The 19,358-nt window shown below is 48.6% G+C and overlaps 1 protein-coding gene across 1 annotated transcript in view; it reads right to left on the minus strand.

Moving 5' to 3' along the window:
- Positions 1-12,501: 12,501 nt before the first annotated feature.
- The window catches only part of LOC138301718 (submandibular gland secretory Glx-rich protein CA-like), a 55,788-nt gene continuing 48,931 nt past the window's right edge, over positions 12,502-19,358 (minus strand). Inside the window, exons 6-7 of the mRNA XM_069242232.1 lie at positions 15,011-15,179; positions 12,502-12,613 (exon numbers count right to left, since the gene is read on the minus strand). Coding sequence (XP_069098333.1) covers positions 12,502-12,613; positions 15,011-15,179 — 281 coding nt within the window. The remainder of the gene's footprint in view (positions 12,614-15,010; positions 15,180-19,358) is intronic.

Raw genomic sequence — 19,358 nt, forward strand, 5'->3', positions numbered from 1 at the left:
ACATCTCCGGTTCCTTCCACTGGATTATTTTGTTTAGGTGTAATTTTAAAGATAAAAGTATTCTCTATTTTTATAAATTTGTTTTGAATTTTTATTGTGTGTTGTGTCATACAAATTTAGTGTTTTGGTAATGACAAATGCTTTACACACTTGTCTCCTGAGTTAATCCTGACTGCTCATCAGCCAAGGCACCAACGGTTGATCAAGAATTCACTTATTGGAACTTAGACAGGACCATATTTCGGATTGTGGTGTTATTGCTAGCAGTAGGTAATTTACCTTCTAATGGAATTTTACAAGTGAATATAGTACACTGTCTGGATGGATATGTCTACATCTAAAAGTGGACACACATATTAACAACTGTCATCTGTTATGTAGCATAGTGAAACATGCACATGCAAACATGGCCTTGACAAGTCATGATTCCGATATTTTGCATTTTCCTTGGCAACATCAGACACTCAACATGGTAATGGCCACATTTTGCATGACAGGACAGTTTCATTCATACTGTAAATGGGCTTCTTAAAACAGCTACCTAAATGTTTGAAATTACATATGTGGAACTCTTCGGATTGTGTGTTTGTTGTACACCTTGAATATGTTTGCATATATTTGAGCAATGTCAGCTTTTAATTTATTTCACAATAATAGTCATCATGGAAAAAAAAGCATGAATGATACAACCTACAACCCCCAAACACTGCACATACTGACAGTGCACAGTCTCCCAGACATTCATTCTGATAGCCTACAATAGCCATAAGGCCCTTAGTTCACTAGTCATGATTATGTAAGTGTACTCTTTCAAAGAAATGCTAAGATAAGGGAAATTTCCCCTGATTTGTTTAGAACACAAGTCCCAGAATGCCCTTAGAAGACAGCATTTAATTTGCTCCAATTATGCAGGTACATGATAAGTACTGCAGCCATTACTCTGATAAGGTGAAAGGTGACACGCATGATGGTACATCTCTCTCACCACTCATATCATACTTCAAGACACATAGTGCAGTTCATGCACTTATCAGGTCTCTGCTGCTCAAACTCCTCCAGTTGAGCATGGAGGGTCATCAAGGCTGTCTTCAGGACCCTCATGTACAGTGGACTAATGCATGGCCTCTGTGAGTGGGGTTGGGAGGACAGATGATGTCCTGGGCATTAATACGGGCCCATCTTCACAGGTCTCCCCAGCGCTTTCCGCTCAATGTGCCCTGCCACTGGTATACACCCACTGCACTGCAGTGCACCACCAGATTTGGGTGTGCGCTGTCATCAGGGCCCCCATATACCTGAGGGTACTTATTAAATGTTAAGACATTCAATGCAGTCTCACTGAAAGGGGCTGCCTTCTCTTCAAGTGCCTCAGCCATGTTGGGGGCAGAAATGATTAACAGAGCAGCAGAAAGGCAGAGGATGTTGCTTTAAGGTGAGGATGGCAAAGAATGACCATATAATGGCATTACACCGATAAACTTGCACCATGGTATGACAGGTGTATGGCTACACTGCCACATGAATAACAGCACACACTAATATACAATATTTTCAAAACCTATACATTCATATGATTCATGTTACAAATCCTAAACACAACTCCACACAGATGGTTACTATTGTGCATTCAGTTATGTCTGAGTACATCACATATGCAAGATGGAGATAGAAAGAATGTGTAATGTATTACTATGGCATCTTGCTAGCCAACATGATACAATAGGTTATGACCCAAAAAAGGTGAACAATCCTGGCCTCACTATGTCATGCCGCAACTACTGTTTCACAAACACCAACATTAGATTCTAATTGCAATACACAGTATTTAATTTGTTACATTTTTAATAATATTTGTCTGAAACAGCTCTGTATGATGAGAAGATGAGGCATGAGTGCATATGCAGCATCATCAGAGAAGGAAATTGAGGAAATATTTATACATGACCCTCTTGCATCTTTAGAGTTCATAATGTATGAAATGGCACATGCAGTATCTGTTGGTGCTCATTTATGTGTCAAAAGGATTCATAATTTATAATGATTTGTGTATTAAAACAACAAGTATAAATATCAGACTTCTCTGGTGCTTGAGTACTTACCCAGAAGCCACATGTTGCCAAAATCTCCTGCTGCCAGCTTCGGGCAAGAGGTAAAATGCAGAAAATGTAGCTGTCATGTGTACTGCCTGGGACACTGCATGCACAGCTGTAAAGCAGCCACTTGCATCACACACACGTGCCAGCGGTGTCTGTTGGGGACAATGTGTGCATTGTGGTGAGGTGGCTGAAGTGCCAAATGAGTGCATTAAATTGCACTTACCCCATGAGTGAATAGAGGTAGAAATCCCTAGAATGAGGAAATTCGATTTTTAATACGATCGTATCGACCCGCCATTTTGTGGCCCGCCGCCATTTTATGTTGCCTTCACTCAGGCAGCACAGCGAACAAAGTCCATTCTGCCTTTTCTGGTTATTCTGCAACATGGTGTTCAAAACAGCCTTCTGCCTCTATCTTTACAAGGCTGGTATTAAGGTCTGACCGAGTACACTAATCCCTGTCTGGTTTTCTAATCCTTGTTTCAACTATCTGTAGGCTCACACTATTCTCCGTCGATCTTATCTTATCGTCTGGCCTTCGCTGTCCTTTGCTAGTATTCTCTCATTTCACAACTGTCCTCCAAACGCACACAAACTTATCGCACCACATGCAACTTCGTCGTGGATCGGTTAATGAATTAGTTCAAGGGAGGGGTGACAAACACAGCTGGAGGGGAGGCAACCTTAAGTCACTTGATACTTTGTTTTCCAATTCCTTCTATTGGTGCTGTCTTGTTTTCCGACATTTCTATTGGCTCTGTTCTATCTTTACATTATTCTTACTGGCTCCTTTCTATGTGTTCTGGGAGTGTATGTAGTTAATAAATGGTTTTTATACGGTATATAAGATTGTGCGCCACAAAGTAAAGTGGCAGTCTCCTGAGAACATACCTTGTGTACTTCTTGGACAACTGTACTAGCTGCAGCTAATAAAATCTGATCTTTTACGCCTGACAGAGTGTCCCGTGTCTCTGTTAGTTGAGGCAGGTGAATCCAAGGAGATTTTAGGCGTACCCTGCGCCGCCAGGCCCATAAGGTTCTGGTTCTTCAAGAATCCTTTGAATTCCAGCCAGTGTATGTGGCATATGTATGTAGAGCTATAGGCCCATATTTATACTTTTTTAGCACAGCATTTCCGTCGCTTTTTGACAAAGGCTGGGATGGTGTGGGAGAGACATGTTTCAGAGTCAAGATCCTGTTCCCACTCACAAACAATGTCCAAGATGACTTCAGGGGGAAAACAGTATATTTACCTAATATTCTGGCTGGACATCCCAGGGAGATTAATCCTTTGCCTGAAGATCCTCTCTTTTTTCTTCTTTCTCTTCCTACTCCTCATATCATTTTGACACATCACAAAAGGTAAACCGACTAACACATTCATCAACATGTTGTAAGATCTGAAAGAGTTAGGGGGTCATTACAACCCTGGCGGTCCAAGACCGCCAGGGCTGTTTCGGAGGAAGCACCGCCAACAGGCTGGAGGTGCTTCACAGGGCATTACGACTTCGCACCGCCGGGACCGGCGGTTTCCCGCCGTTGTCGTCCCGGCGGTTTTAATCCGCAGCGCTGCCCAGGGGATTACGAGTCCCCCTACTGCTAGCCTTTTCCTGGTGGTTTGAACTGCCAGGAAAAGGCTGGCGGTACGGGGAGTCGCGGGGGCCCTGGAGGCCCCTGCACTGCCCATGCCACCGGCATGGGCAGTGCAGGGGCCCCCTGCCACGGCCCGTGCAGCTTTTTACTGTCTGCGAATGCACCCATCGCACAGCCGCAACACCGCCGGCTCCTGTGTTGCGGCCGTGATTACCGCGGCGGGAGTGCGGCCGCATTGGCGGCCCCCCAGCGAAGGCACCCGCTAAGGTTGTAATGAGGGCCTTAGTGCTCTGAGTTTATGTATGCAACCAGGCTGGGATTGGATGTTGGGCTAATGACTTTCAGTTGGAGGTGGGTGGGGGGATGCTAAGCACTGATACAGGTGTGTGTCGTGTGCTTGCGAGAAACTTAAAAATATGATGTTTGATGAGAGATTGAGATGAGATTAGAGTTGTATATAACATTCATATTCTTTCTTTAAACCTACATGCTCTACCATATGTGCGGGTCTTAGAGGTAGGCTGTCAGAGGCTAAAGTAATTATGCCTAATTATCATATACTTTTTGAACTGAACACTGGCCTTGGGCTTGGTTATCAGAGTCAAGGGCACAATCAGAGTCAGAAAACCAGCCTCTAGTAGTCCAACTGGGGGCAAAAAGTGGAAGGGACATTTGAAAAAGCCATGTTTTCTTACAATTCGGACCACAGTTGAGAGAGATGTTAATGTGCAAGTAATTTCGGGACAATACAGTGACAGTACACCTACGTTTGTGTCCAACTAACATAATATTGGTTAGTGAGATCAAAGAATTACACAGTAAGCAATTGAGTTATGAGGTCCTGCTGTTCATCAAAAATTGTACACCAACCACATTATTGTTTGTCTTCATTTTCAGTGGACCACGCTTGCCAGGGGACCTCTGTAGAGTGCCAGGGACAGTATGAGATCCATGGCTGGGGCATGGTTGATGGCCGTTTAGAAGAAGGGCTCTGCGATGCGCCGGGCCTCATGCCAGGAGTGGGGGCACGGCAGGGGCAAGGTACCTTTTCGCTTCACCGCCGAAGGCTGACCGGGGGGCACCGCCATGGGGAGGGGCGACCCCTAAACATGGAACATGTCTGCAGGCCCTATTCAACGAGGCCTGCTCGGATGTGGCCTACGACACCGCCTCCCTCATCCCCTCATTCAGGCTCCCCCTCTCCCGGGGGGGCCCTCTTCCAGGAGTGGGGGCTCCTGGGCCTACGCCGGAGCGATACAACTGGGGAGACAGAGGAAGGTGGCAGCTTGAAATTCTCACATTGGTAGAGGAGGGCATGCCCGGACAAGATCTGTGCCCAGGCCACAGGGGGCGCTCCTGCCCGGCAAAAAGGGGTGACCAAGAGTGCTCTGGTGACCCAGGAAGAGGAGCACGTCAAGGAGGGGCCCTGCTACAAGGCCGCCCCCTACACCAGTGGCCATGCTCTCAGCAGCTCTCTATCTCCCAACCCACCCCCCTTTCTCTTCGAAAAAACCCCCTTGCACAAGGCCTAGCCAGGAGAACCCCAGGACGCGGGAGCATCGGACATTGCGAGGGGGGTGAGGGCCAGATGCCTACCTCCTAGACGGCGAGGAGCCCTGCCCTAGAGTGAGCATCTGACAATCTCTACTGGCAAAAACAGGTAAAGGATAGCACAACAGCAGCGATGAAACAATGATGACATTTGACTCCAGCTCCCAAGTCCCTCGCCCTCCTTCTCACTGCGCAGATACCTCAAGGGACACGCAGCCCACCAGACTTACCAGAAACTCTCTGCGCCATTGCGACTGGACATTGCGTGTTGCCCCCCCCCACGGAGCATAGCGGGCAGGGGAAGGCAGAATACAGGCCACAGCACCTGTCAGGAGCTGGTCCATTATATATTGTGGGATTTATGCTCCCACTAGCGCAGGGTGTCAAAATCTCTGCAAGAGGAGAAGGCAGCTCCCATCACAGGACCTCCCCCCAATAGGTGGGCACCTACCTACCTTCGAGCCAAAACCTCCCCTTCTCTCTGGACACGAGCTTTGCCACAAGCTTCATCTGGCCTCCGCTAGCCACCAGATACACTGCCAGGAGGGACGAGAACCCTCCTCCCACCTCCTTCATATCATCTGTTCATCACCGCACAGTGGCTCTAACCTACACCAGCATTAGGTGAGAGACTCCTGACCCTCCACACCATCGCACCACAGTCGTGACGTGGGGCCAGCGATGCCAGGCGGCAGGTCGTCGAGTAAGAACTCAGGCAAGCCAGTGAGACAACTGCTTTTTTCCGAAGCCCTACTACACTGAAAGTTGCCACCCCCCCCTGGAGTTGCAACAGACCACTCGGCCCCACACCATGGCAGACCAAGCACAGGAGTCAACCATGGACCGTATTCTCCAAGAGATCTCAGCGGTGGGTCGTAGATTGGAGGAGATGGACAACGCAACGGCCTCACTGATGACAAAAACAAAATCCATACACCTAGATATTGCAGGCTTTCATTCCAGAGTGACGGGGCTAGAACAGTGCGTGGCGACGGAAACCCAGGTTGCTTCATCCCAGGAATGAGACCAGGAACTCCTATATCTCCGCAGAAAGATGATAGACTTAGAAGACAGGAGCCGGAGAGACATCGTCTGATTTCTAGGATTCCCTGAAACCATTGAGGGCTCTGATATCCACTCCTTCTTGCGGGAGACCCTACCCAAGCCCACTGGCATTACTTTCAACCCCCCCTGGAGTTTCAAAGAGTGCACAGACTAGGCCCCAAGTGACCCGATACAGCCACCAGCCCCGTCTGATCATAGCCTACCTCCTGCAACACACGCAGACCCTCCAACTTCTACAGAGAGCACGAACCCACAGGCCCTGTTAGATGGACGGACAGGAGATTTGGATGACAGCAAACTTCTCCAAAGAGACCAATGAGCGTAGGAGGGCATTTCTGGCCCTCCGACCCAGGCTGCGTCAGATGGAGGTGAAATATGGCCTGTTCGAACCGGCGAGAATGTGGATCACAAAAAATGGTGTGTCTAAAGACTTCTATGTACCTGGGGACCTGCGCTCTTTCCTGGACGGCCTCCAGCCCATGGACACCACCACTCCGACCCCACCTCGGGATCTACCTGCAGCAACCCAGAACACTTCTTCCCAGAGCCCTGCCCCGGAGGGTCAGACTGGGTCCCTGTAGACCTTCACCCCAGGGGGAGGAATCTGGAGACTCATGAAGAACTACGATGACAGGGGACAGGTGCTACACATGGTTCACGTGACCCCACTCCGCACCTTTCTCCGCTCCTCCCACCATTTACACTCCTCCCCTCCCGCACGCGTGCAGCAGTATTGACACTACAATGGCCCCTGCTCCCCCCCTATTCAGAACCCCACCCCGCTCACAGGCAGCCTGCAGCGTTCGCTGTGGCACTCTCCATCATGCCAGTCCTCCCGTATTGCTGCGCTACACTGACTCCCATTATGTGCCGACTCACTGAGCTATTACGGTTCTACAGCCATTCCGCATTTGTATTGATGGGTCTAGACGGCCCTATGCCTCCCCTCCCGGCTGGGGGCCTGCTGGCTGAGCACCAGGGCTCCTTGGGTTCAGGCTTAGACCCGCAGATCACAGTTTAAGACTTATGGGGCTTTTTGCTCTGCTCCCTCCTACCCTCCTCCCCCCATTCCTTCTTCTTTTCTCCACGAGTTGAGGTCTGTATTGCTAATCTTGTACCCCTTGGGTTTCCTCCAACCACTTTTCTCCTGACTCTTTTTTTCTCCTTCTTCTCTCTCTTTTCTCTCCTTCCTTTCTTCCCTGTCTTTCTCTCACCCTCCCCCTCCCACTCCCTTGCTCCCTTCCCCCTGGTGTCCTTCTATCTTTCTCTTCTCTTCCTACCCTTGACCCCCCTCTCTCCCACATACCCCACCCACTCCCCCACATCATCCCCTCTCTTCAGCAGCCGGGACCCCTTGGGCGCTTCATCCCCTGCATCTCTATCCATCCACCCTGCCCACAACCTTTACGTCTTTCTCCTATATGGATATCTATCCTCCCCTGCAAATTTGCTCTGTTCCCAAACCTTACTCACCCTTGCCGCCACTTCTGGACCCCCCTCATGGCTAGTCCTCCATCATCACTACCCACGCTGCTACAGGTCATATCTTGGAATGTCAATGGCCCAACCCTTTTCATTAAACAGAAGAAAAAACTCTCATATCTCAACTCTAAACGGACTGATGAGGCCCTTCTCCAAGAGACACACCTTGACAGGGTTGAATCTAACAAACTGTGTCGGGATTGGGTAGGGACAGCGTTATTTAGTTGCAACCCCTCCTCGCAGAACACAGGGGGTAGCGTTCCACGAAAATGTGGTGTTGCGATCTTACAATAAAAGAGTCAACTTCTCACCATCACCAAGTCCTGGATTGACCCGGAGGGGTGATACGTGTTCGCCAAGCTGACACTAGGAGGCTCTTCTGTGTGTGTGCTCCATCTATGCCCCAATCAGTTCAAAATGCCAGTTCTTCCTGCGCATCAACCGCCTTCTGATGGAAATTGAGGCCACTCAATACGTAATTGGGGGAGACTGGAACCTAACTAGAGACGCGATACTGGACAGGACGGGGCCTCTGGACATAGTTAATAACAGCAACAAGGCCCTACAGTCGGATATAATGCAGGACAACGGTCTGGTAGACCCCTGGAGACTGACACACCCGGCTGATAAGGAATATACTTTTTTGTCACCAGTTCACGGCACCAATCCCGCTTGGACTACTGTCTTATCTCACACAGCATAGTGGCGCACACACAGGAAGCTTGCATACTAGATGGAAGTTTTTCGGACCACTCCCGATCCATTTGGCCGTCCAGCTGGGCCTGTTGTCCCCGGGCCGCAAGCCATGGCGATTTGCTGTCCAACGTTACCGATCCCCACACAATTGCGAGCGCATGCATCCACCTATGTCCGGGACAGCCTCGGCTCAGTGGAATCCAAGAGGGTCACGTGGGCGGCGGCCAAGGCGACCATATGCAGACACATGATGCATGACGCTGCCCTGGCAAACAAGGACAGGAAGACACGACAAGCGACCCTGGAAACCGACATCAGGTGCCTAACACGACAATATATGGACCAACCCTCCCTCTCCACCTGTAGACGATTGAAACGTGCCTGCATGGCCTTGAACGACCTATACACTTCTCAGGCTGAATATGCGCTGCAGCACTTGCAGGGACGACACTACGAACAGGGGGAGAAGGCTGGCCACCTCTTAGCAGCACAACTCCGCCAAAGAGCGGCGACCCTAGCTATACCGGCCATCAAAGCTTGTACGGGAGAGACACTCACGCACCCACAGGAGATAGTCAATGAATTTGCGACCTTTTACCGACACTTCTACACTCCGGAATCGCATTCCTCTCCTGCCCAGATCGAGGCCTTTCTCAGCAACATTGCCTTACCCTCGCTCTCTGATGAGGGCTGTAACTTACTGGACGGGGACATCACCCGGCAGGAACTCTTGCAGGTCATCTCTGACCTCCCCTACCACAGATGACGGATTCCCTACGGAATTCTCTAAATGGGCGGGGGAGGAGACGCTAGATATCCTGCACAAAGCGCTGACAGAGGCATGTCAGACGGGCTCTTAGGGCGTGATCTCCAACAACGCCATAATAGCAGTCATACGTAAACCAGGATGGGACCCCCTGCTTTGCAGTAGCTACAGACCCATGTCCCTCCTGAACCTCAATGTTAAGATACTGGCCAGCATCCTAGAGAATCACCTGCGTAAAGTAATACCATCTTTAATACATCGCACCCAGGTGGGATTTGTGCCGGGCCGAACCTCCAGAACTCACCTTCGTAACCTTTGCCATGCCCTTTGGGAGGCTAGGAATGCATCAGAGGCCACGCTAGCACTGTCCTTGGACACCGAGAAGGTGTGTTTGTACGCATAGAATGGCCATTCCTATTTGCAACGATGGCTAAATTCGCCTTGGGGGACCAGTTTGTCTCCAAAGTCCGCCTGCTCTATGAGCACCCTACGGCACGGGACAACTGTGGGGGATTCCTCTTGGATGCCTTTCCAGTTTGCGGAGGGACCCGGCAGGGATGTCCCCTATCACCCCTCTTATTCCTGTTGGTGCTGTAGCCGCTGGCAGCTGCCATACACACCTCTCCCTCGATAGCGGGTCTCCCTCTACCAAGCGGCACCTCTAAACTCTAACTATATGCTGACGACGTCCTTCTAACCTTAACTGACCTGGAGCACTCTTTGCCCGCCCTGATGGAGATCATTGACGACTTTGCACCCCTCTCCGGGTACCGGATGAATAAGGAGAAAAGCGAGGCCCTTCCCCTCTCACGAATGACGACGAAATCCGCACTACTGGGCTTCCAATTTTGATGGACTACGAAACGCCTCAAATATCTAGGAGTATTATTTCATCAAGGCCTAGAGCGTATGCTGTTAGACAACCTGGACCCCCTAATTGTGCGCATGAGACTTGACTTCGAAAAATTTACCCATCTAGGCCTCTCCATGTGGGGCAAGACACAGGTGGGAAGGATGGTCATTGTACCGCGCTTCACCTATGTTTTGAGCCTCCTACTCCTTCAAATGCCTCTCTTGATGCAGCAATTAGGGCTTAGTGTAGGGCTCTGAACGCCCACGACTGGCGTCAGCCAAACTGATAGCACGCCAATCCCACGGGGGAATGGGGCTCCCGTCGGTGGAGCATTACGCTCTGGCCCTACACCTGTCGCCACTGGCTGCCGCTCTGTCCGGTCCCACAGAATCACTGCACTTGATATTTGTGGAGAAAGTGCTGCTTTCCCATGGTGGAGGCCTTGATGGGCTCTATTGCACAAATCCCCCATCCCCTAGTGATCTGAACCCGATTTTGAAGGCGACACGTGCGGCATGGCAGAGGGCCCACTGCCTGCTCAGGGTACACCCCTTCCTCCACTCCCAGGCCCCCTTATGGCTCAACGACAGTCTGCGGACAGGTGAAGCGGCTCTTAACTGGCCACAGTGGAAGGAAGCCGGCATTGATCATTTAGCCCAGGTTCTAGAGGACGGCAAGCTCAAACCCTTCGCCAGGCTGCAGGAGGAATTCCACCTCCATCCACCACAGGAATGGAGATACGTGCAACTCCTACACTGTATGCAACAGCACACTGACATTACCCGATGGGGACTACAACCCTCCCCCGTGGTGACCTACCTGAAGACGTGGAGGAAACACAGAGGAGTAATGGCTGGCCTATATGAGGTCATCACAAGTCAACAATATTCCCAACCTGTCCTGGACAAACTACACCTACAATGGCAAACCGCCTACAGCGGACCTTTGACTTGGAGGATTGGATAGACATCGTGGACGAGCTGGACAGAGGCATGCACGAAGCCCGCTTAAAATTCTGTCTCTTCAAGATACTCCACGATTGGTTCTGGACCCCGGTGAAGTTGCACAGGATCGGCCTTCATTCGCATGCGGAATGCTGGCGCTGCACGGAAAAACACTGCGATTTGCTTCATATCCTCAACGGTTGTCCGTCGTTCCGGCCTTTATGGAATGCTGTGGAACGCACTCTGGTGGGCTCCATGTCGCTCCCAACCCTCCTATCCTCCTCTCTTATCGTACTGCACGACATGGACTCTCTACCGGCCTTGTCACAACCACAATGAAGACTGCTACATAAAGCACTAGCAACCGCAAAAAGATTTATCCTCCAACATTGGAGATCGGTTACCCCCCAACCCCGGAGGAATGGGTAGTAGCAATGACTCGTATAGCTGCACACGAGAGAATCATTTATAACCTCCAGGACCAGGCTGATCTATTTGCTTAGATATGGGCCCCCTTCCTTGCGGAAGCCCCACCACATCCGGCCTGCCGCTAGCTTCTTTCATCATACACCCCCTCCCACGTTCCAGATACCTCTCTTCTTCTTCCTCTCTCTCTCCCTCTCTCTTTCTGTCTTTGGGCCCACATCAGCATCTTCCACCTCTCCCTCCCCTCCCCCCCTTCACCCAGAAGGTGGAGTTACTTAGGGCTGATTTAGGCCTGTCACTCTGGGGACCCTGTCACCAGCCACTTAGCCCCTCCCCCCTCTTTCCTTTTCCCCCTCTCCCCCATCTCCCCCCTACTTTGTTCTCTTCTGTCTCTCTGACACCAGTCCCCCTCTTCTCTCTCTATCTCACTTATCCCCACCTTTTTTTTATCTCCTTTCTCCGCTTCTATCCCCCCTCTCCAGGCAAGAAAGGCTGTCTCCCTTAACACCGCAAAGACCTTAGTGAGTATCTCTCCAGGGGCGACGCAGAGCTACAGTACTACTTCATTACCCTTCAGTTTACCTCATGAGATAGTTTCTGGTCTGGGAACGGTTCTTCCTGCATGTGTCCCCACCCTATCATCTCACTCGCAAACCTGCTCCCGGACCTACCCACCCTCCCCTTGTCCAGAACCTCCTCAGGTTTCCGCACCCCCCTCCCTCTCTGGAGCGGCGCCTAAGCGGTACAATCATGCGCAGCCTTGCCAGACATCCTTTGCAGTTGACAACCCACCCCCGTCTCGATTTCTCCTTCTGCAACCCATACCTTTAATCACGGGTCTCTGTGAGACGCAGCCGCAATACCGAAAGAAGACTCCTGTCTCCATACTGCCCGCGAGTGCATTGCGGACACTACAAATACACTGATCCCCTAAGCATAGTGCCAGATGTCATCTTTAGTAGCATAATGCCCCACGACCTGTGCCCCCTACCTGCCCCCACCCCTATTGTACCTGTCCCCCCATCATTATTAATATTTATCCTTCCAACCATCATCGTCTTTTAATAACTGTTTATAAATGCTGTTGAATGTATCTGGTCTACCCTGTTCCATATGAGACGAGGTTTGGACGGCTTCCGAACTACAATGTACAGGAATTATCATCCTTTGTCCATTAACGCTGTATCAATCCGTGTTCTTACCATTAATAAAAAATTATAACACAAAAAAAAGAGATCCATGACTAGCCCGCAGGCATGTCCTCCGGATACCACCAGTGAGAGGGAAACCAAGAAGCAGGCAGAGGTAGTGTGTCCACCCAGACCAAGCCAACACCATCAGCATTATCAGATCAAGTGGAGGCTGAGGACACTGAAGGGGGGGGATGTTGAAAGGGACACCACCAGCCATGGGGGAGAAGAATGTAGGTCCCTCCTTGGCCAACATAACTTGATATGGAAATGGTGTCCCTGGAGAAGGCCCCAACACTATCTGGGCCTGCCACAGACTGCTCCCTAACTCTTGTCAATCTGGGCCTCCAGTTGTACCCCCTGCCATTACTCCCCCTCCAAGTGCCTGCCCAGTTGAGCTGAGGGAGGCATCTACCCCTGACACTCAATACCCCTCATGTTCAACCTAAACCACTCCGTGTGTTGTTACTCCTGTGGCTGCATTCCAGGAAGTGATGATGCCATGTGAAGATGTGAGGACTGGGATCTCTCAGGGCTTCCAGGAGCTGAAGCATGAGATACACATGTTCCGAGACGCATAGTGCGGACATTTTTACAACCTTACTTACTCCATCACTTCCTTGGGTGAATCCATATGGTCTGCCTTGGCCCAACATCCCACCCAGCCCACTATTGTTGTATTCCCAAGTATGTCTTCCCTCTCTTTTTCCCCGGCTACCTCTCATGTTTCACACTCCTGTGGGGTGTCTGTTCCTGCATCAGCCAGGTAAAGAGAGTCAACACGAGCAGAGGATATGAAAATTGTGGTGAAGAATGACAGTGAGTTGGCTAGTGACTGGACAATGTTTGGACCGTGGACATTTCTTTTACCCCTTGTAAATAGACTGGTAACCCTGACACTTTCTAACAGGTTTTATCTATTTTGCCAAACTCCCTCCAAGTTCCCTTGTCCATTCTGTCAGAAGATGTTATTTGATTTCCTTTCTCCCTTTCTATTGTTAAGTTCTTTTAATATAATTTTTTTTCTACAATAACTATATTTTTCTTGAACACCATCTCTGTCTTACATTTTTCATTATGAATGCTGGATTCACAGTATGGTTTACCCATGCATTTAACATGATACCTTGTTACAGAGGTGGTCCTGTCAATTTACATGTTTTACTCACACACACATTTATTGTCACATCAATGGCTTACAACAGTAACCAATTGACCATCATCAACTATTATTTGACTCAGTACTGAATTGTGAAAAATAACTTTTTATTTACAAATATTGAGAGTATTTATATTTTGCAGTGATCTTGGGGGATCTCTCTTGCGACTTCACAGTTGTAGTGGTGAGAATCTCTGTGAGTATGAAGGTTTACAGTGTTGGTGCTGATGTATGACTGAGTGTGGTGCATATGTCTGTACATGTGGTGGGTGTGCCTGCATAGGGGGTGAGGGTACCTGTATGGGTGGGGGATGTGACTTGGTAGGGGGTATGTGCATGCATGCCTGTAAAGGGAAGACTTGACTGTGAAGGGGGCATGTGCATGGGACGGCTGTGCAGGTGTGAGGGCACCTGTGCATGTTGTAGTACAGGTGGCTGGATGGGGTGTTGTACAGATAGGTGGGTTGGGTCACCCTACATGTTTTGACCATGAAGGAAGACTTTGAACCAGTTTCAACATGCCCTTCATCATTTTCATGGGCAAGGCATGGTAACTTGCACTCTCTTCCCTATAGATTAATATGATACCATTTTGCCCCCTTGACATGTCTTGGCTAAATGTATCAATCCTGTTCACGACACAGGTCTATCTGTCAGTCAACCGAAAGATTTCCTGTAGTAAGTTTGAAATGTCGGACAGAGTAACCCCTATGGCACAAATGTCCTGCCTAACATCAACCTGTTGTTTGAAAAATGTATTCTCCCACTGGCCACCAAAACCATCTGCCAACTCCATCCACATGGGACAGCCTCTGATATGAACATTGGGTCTACCATCGCAGGGAGGGGTGGCACATGGAGGGCTGTGGCAAGGAGATTGGTGGCTAGAGGGATATCTGCTCCTCACCAGGGGTGATAGGTCCCTCTGATGCCTCAGAGAAGGCCTGGGATGCACTATAATGGGAGGAGTGTATAGGAGACTTGTACCTTGGACGTGAGGGCTGTGAGGAGGTGACTGTAATGTTGGGGTAGGGGGATGCTATAGCTGGTTGGATAACTGCTAGGAATGGCCAATCCTCAGAGGTGAAGTGGGAGGCACAATGCTGGTCAGATTGATGTAGGCTTCAGTATTTGCTAGTGGGCCAACAATGCACCACTGGAAATCCAGGTCCTCCTCCACGAGCAGTACCTGTTCATTTCTTCATCCCTATCTTCTTCCTCCTCATCCTTCTCTTCTTGAGCAGTGCTGGCTGCTGACATTGCTGCTTGGAGTGGGATCGGGTTCTCTCCTTGGATTACCTGCCGCCTCCCCGTTGTAGACGGTTCAGCTTCATCAAGCGACTCATTGAACTCAACATCTAAAAGAGGTTGCACATTTTTTTATCATGTACTACAACACAAGGGCTGATGCTCCACATGTGACCTGGTTTGTATGTCTAACCCTATATGGGACAGCTCACACTGTTGCATTGAGGTTTTCAATGCAGATGTGCAATGCAAAATCAAGCTCACCAGCACCAGTCACAGCTCTGTGTGGTATTCATATTCCCCCATGATGTCAGCTGCTGAACCTGGCTCCTTGATTGTGTGGTGGAAGACATGGTCCTCAATCCAGCAGCTTCAGAAGGACATAACCCCATATTTAATGTACATCATGAATTATATGTGAGCATACAAATCTACTACAAGCATAACTGATTATGTTGGGAACATATAACACACCAACATCAAAAGCTTCAAAAAAGTGGCAACTTCTGCTATTTTTTCACAAGAATTTAGTTATTGTGCACTATTTGGGAATCAATAGTTCACAACACCTATATGGCCCACGTTCCTGATGGACGGATGGTAGTGGGTCTAACTGCTCCAGACAGAATGTGTTCCAAATCCCTGGATGAAATACTTTGTTTAACTGATGAAGTACTGACAGCAGCTATAATGTACCACACATATCCATATATCATTACAAAGGATGGTGTGAATCATTTTACATGTATATGTCGTAGGTATACACTTTCAACACAGTTGTGGCTACTCTTCTTTAGATGAGACAATATAAGCAATTTGGTACATACCATATTGTTTTAAAATCAAGTGTAGAGTCATCCTTTCATTAGCCAACATGTTATGAAGAAATATCCTTTTATGAGCCATATATGACCATATGGAGATAAGTGGCAACACGGATATTAGACACACACTACTTTCAGCTGACATATCATCCAAACTCTAAGACTATGAGCCTTCAATAAAGTAATGTTTAAGTGTACTTGCCTAGGTATACCATCGTCCCAGTGTGTGGAGCCTGACTGTCACACCTTTATGTGGAGCGGAGATAGCTGTAGTATGTGTTTTTGTGGCCAACGTCACAGGTCTTAAAATTCCATGAGTTTATTTAGTTTACATTCTATTTGACACATGTAATGAACAGCATATCCTTCTTCAGTTCAAATGTGTGAGACTATTGATGGATTCTATGTAATCTATCTATGGGTTGTCTGATCACAATTTAGTAACTGGGTCGCTCTTCTGACAATATTAACATACCAGTTTGTACTGATGGTATGAATTGATCTGTCCCATGATGTTGTCTCCCTGCAAGTGCAGGAACCTCTGCTCCACTGGGTAAATATACTCTGGCTATATGTGGAAATAAAAAGAAGTCAACAGACAATAACAACAAATGATGAGTATGTATACCTTTTCACATATTTACTCAAGTATAATTACAAGACATATCTGATGTCAACTAATTCAGGAACATTTCACAGTGCCATATGAAAGTGTAAGATGAAATCAACAGCAGTGATGGGCCACTGTTTGTGAATAAGAAATTGGAAATTTACATTTCCGTCACAAAGGATTCTGGGACTTGTAGTCTGATAGATAAAATGAGACACAAGAGCCTAACTTACAATGAATATTTGCACAAACCTGAACTGACTTCCATAGTCACATTTGCAGTTTATCATATACAGTTATCATTTTAATTCATTGTTTAAATTAACACATATTATCTGGCACCACATTAAGGTCATCATTCACATGCAGCCCATGCAGCAGGTGGGGGTACATGGTGGAAAGGACCTCCTTCTCAAGTGGGGTGGGGTGATATGGATAAAGGTTCCAGTTTGTGTACCAGAAAGAGCTCTGACACCTCTGTCCTAGTGAACTACTCTTTCATCTGCCACCTCTCATCCTGCCACTTCTTTTTGATGTCTGCCATGGACCAAACATCCTCCCCCAAATGCACTGAGTGCAATAGCCAACTGCTGCCATAGGGCTGCCTTTTGTGTTTTACTACTGAGGTATGGAAGTAGACCATGCTGTTTTTTGTAGTTCCTCATTACAAAAGTTACTATCATATTGGTCTCCTCCTTACTGTAGTTTTTCTTCCTCCCAACATGTATCAGGGCAAAGTGCAGAACATGCAGGTGAAGTGTGGGTGTAGCAAAACCAAACCCTTGGATGTGTGCTGCTTTTATTTGGTTTGTAGTGCATGGGATGCAGGTGGCATCAATTGTCTGCAGGTGTATGAAATTACACTTCCTCCACCCTGATTGCCAAGATTCCACCCTGGGTGCAGAACCTCCACCCTGAGTGCGGAACCCCCTCCCTGAGTGGGGAACCTCCATAGTCGTAAAGATACTACTCATACGACCCTTTGCGAATACTGAAAAGAAGTAAAGTTAGACTTTTGGTCTAAAGTTAGAGATTTAGGCGGTCATTCTGACCGCGGCGGGCGGCGGTTGCCGCCCGCCATGCGGTCACCGCCGAATGACCGCCCCGCGGTCAAAAGACTGCGGCGGCCATTCCAACTTTCCCGCTGGGCCGGCGGGCGACCGCCAAAAGGCCGCCCGCCAGCCCAGCGGGAAAGCCCCTGCAACGAGGAAGCCAGCTCCGAATGGAGCCGGCGGAGTTGCAGGGGTGCGACGGGTGCAGTGGCACCCGTCGCGATTTTCACTGTTTGCTAAGCAGACAGTGAAAATCTTTGTGGGGCCCTGTTAGGGGGCCCCTGCACTGCCCATGCCAGTGGCATGGGCAGTGCAGGGGCCCCCAGGGGCCCCACGACACCCGTTCCCGCCATCCTGTTCCTGGCGGTAAGAACCGCCAGAAACAGGGTGGCGGGAAGGGGGTTGGAATCCCCATGGCGGCGCTGCAGGCAGCGCCGCCATGGAGGATTCCCTGGGCCAGGGGAAAACCGGCGGGAAACCGCCGGTTCCCCTTTTCTGACCGCTGCTTTACCGCCGCGGTCAGAATAGCCCTGGAAGCACCGCCAGCCTGTTGGACCGCCAGGGTCGGAATGACCCCTTTAGTCTAACTTTACCTTTGTGAATCAGGCCCTCAGTGTGTATCCCATCACTATTGCCTCACTCTGAAAAATTGTGACAGCATTATTTGTCATCCAACCAGGCAGAGCTGCTGCTGCTGCTAGACCAAGTGTTGCAGAAAATTATTTACTTAGCCTCTTTGTATCACCTTGTTGTTGTGGGAAAACAGAAGGTGCTCACCCTTCGTTTTCATGAGAGAATAGATAAAACTCTTTCTCGTAGTCCGGCATTCCTAGTATAAGGTACTGTAGATAATGACTGTCTCAGCTTTAGGAACTGTTGCATGCATTTATCATCCCAAGAAACTAGATGAGTAACATCATTGTACCTCAGACTCTGTAGAAGCTCTGAAATCAGAGAAAAGTTGGATATCCACTGATGAGAGTAGCTATCCATTCATAGAAACATCTTCGGTTCTCCATTCTCAGAATTGTAGAGATATATTTTTTAGTCACTTTCCTTATTCCATTCTCAATTTAGTATCCCAAATGAAAACTTATTTTTGACAGTATTGCATTCTACAGGGGGATACTTTCTGTCCATTTCCGGCCAAATAATTTAACAATGTAATTGTGTCCAATTTACGACTTTCTTTTGTTTTGTTGCAAGTAAGAAATCACCAATGGGATATCCCAGTATTGAGTTATCATGCAACTGTAAATATTCAAAAAATGTCCTAACTATTTGAGAAAAGATTGAGGGATTCTTTGTGCACCCCTGTGGAATGCTTCACCAAATGAGAATCCTACTTTGGAATCTGTCTGCAAAAAGGCATTGACTATTCTTCTGAAGAGCAGAGAAAACTGCTGAACACAAATCAATTATGGTTAATCACTCTGTATCTGCTGGATTTTGAAACAAAATCAGTGCTCAGTACCCTTCTTGCAATTTATATATGCTCCTTGTGTTTTTTATTTCTCCTGTATTCAGTCTGGTGTGGACTTTGGAAGCAGCAGGCAATATGTTCAATACAAGAAGTACTATCATCCCTTATCTCTTAGATTTAGGGCCTGATTACGACGTTGGTGGTCCCACCATGTGACCGCCAAAGCAGTAGGGAGGCCGCCACCACAATGACAGTGGCATCCCCCAGACTGTATTACAATGTTCCCACCGGGCTCCCCAGAGGGAACATTGTCTTGTGAGGTTCGGCAGTGGGAGTGGGACACCTAGATGCACCCTTCCACACTTAATTTTTTTCATTCT

This window comes from Pleurodeles waltl, chromosome 6 (genome assembly GCF_031143425.1).
Source record: "Pleurodeles waltl isolate 20211129_DDA chromosome 6, aPleWal1.hap1.20221129, whole genome shotgun sequence".
Taxonomy (NCBI): domain Eukaryota; kingdom Metazoa; phylum Chordata; class Amphibia; order Caudata; family Salamandridae; genus Pleurodeles; species Pleurodeles waltl.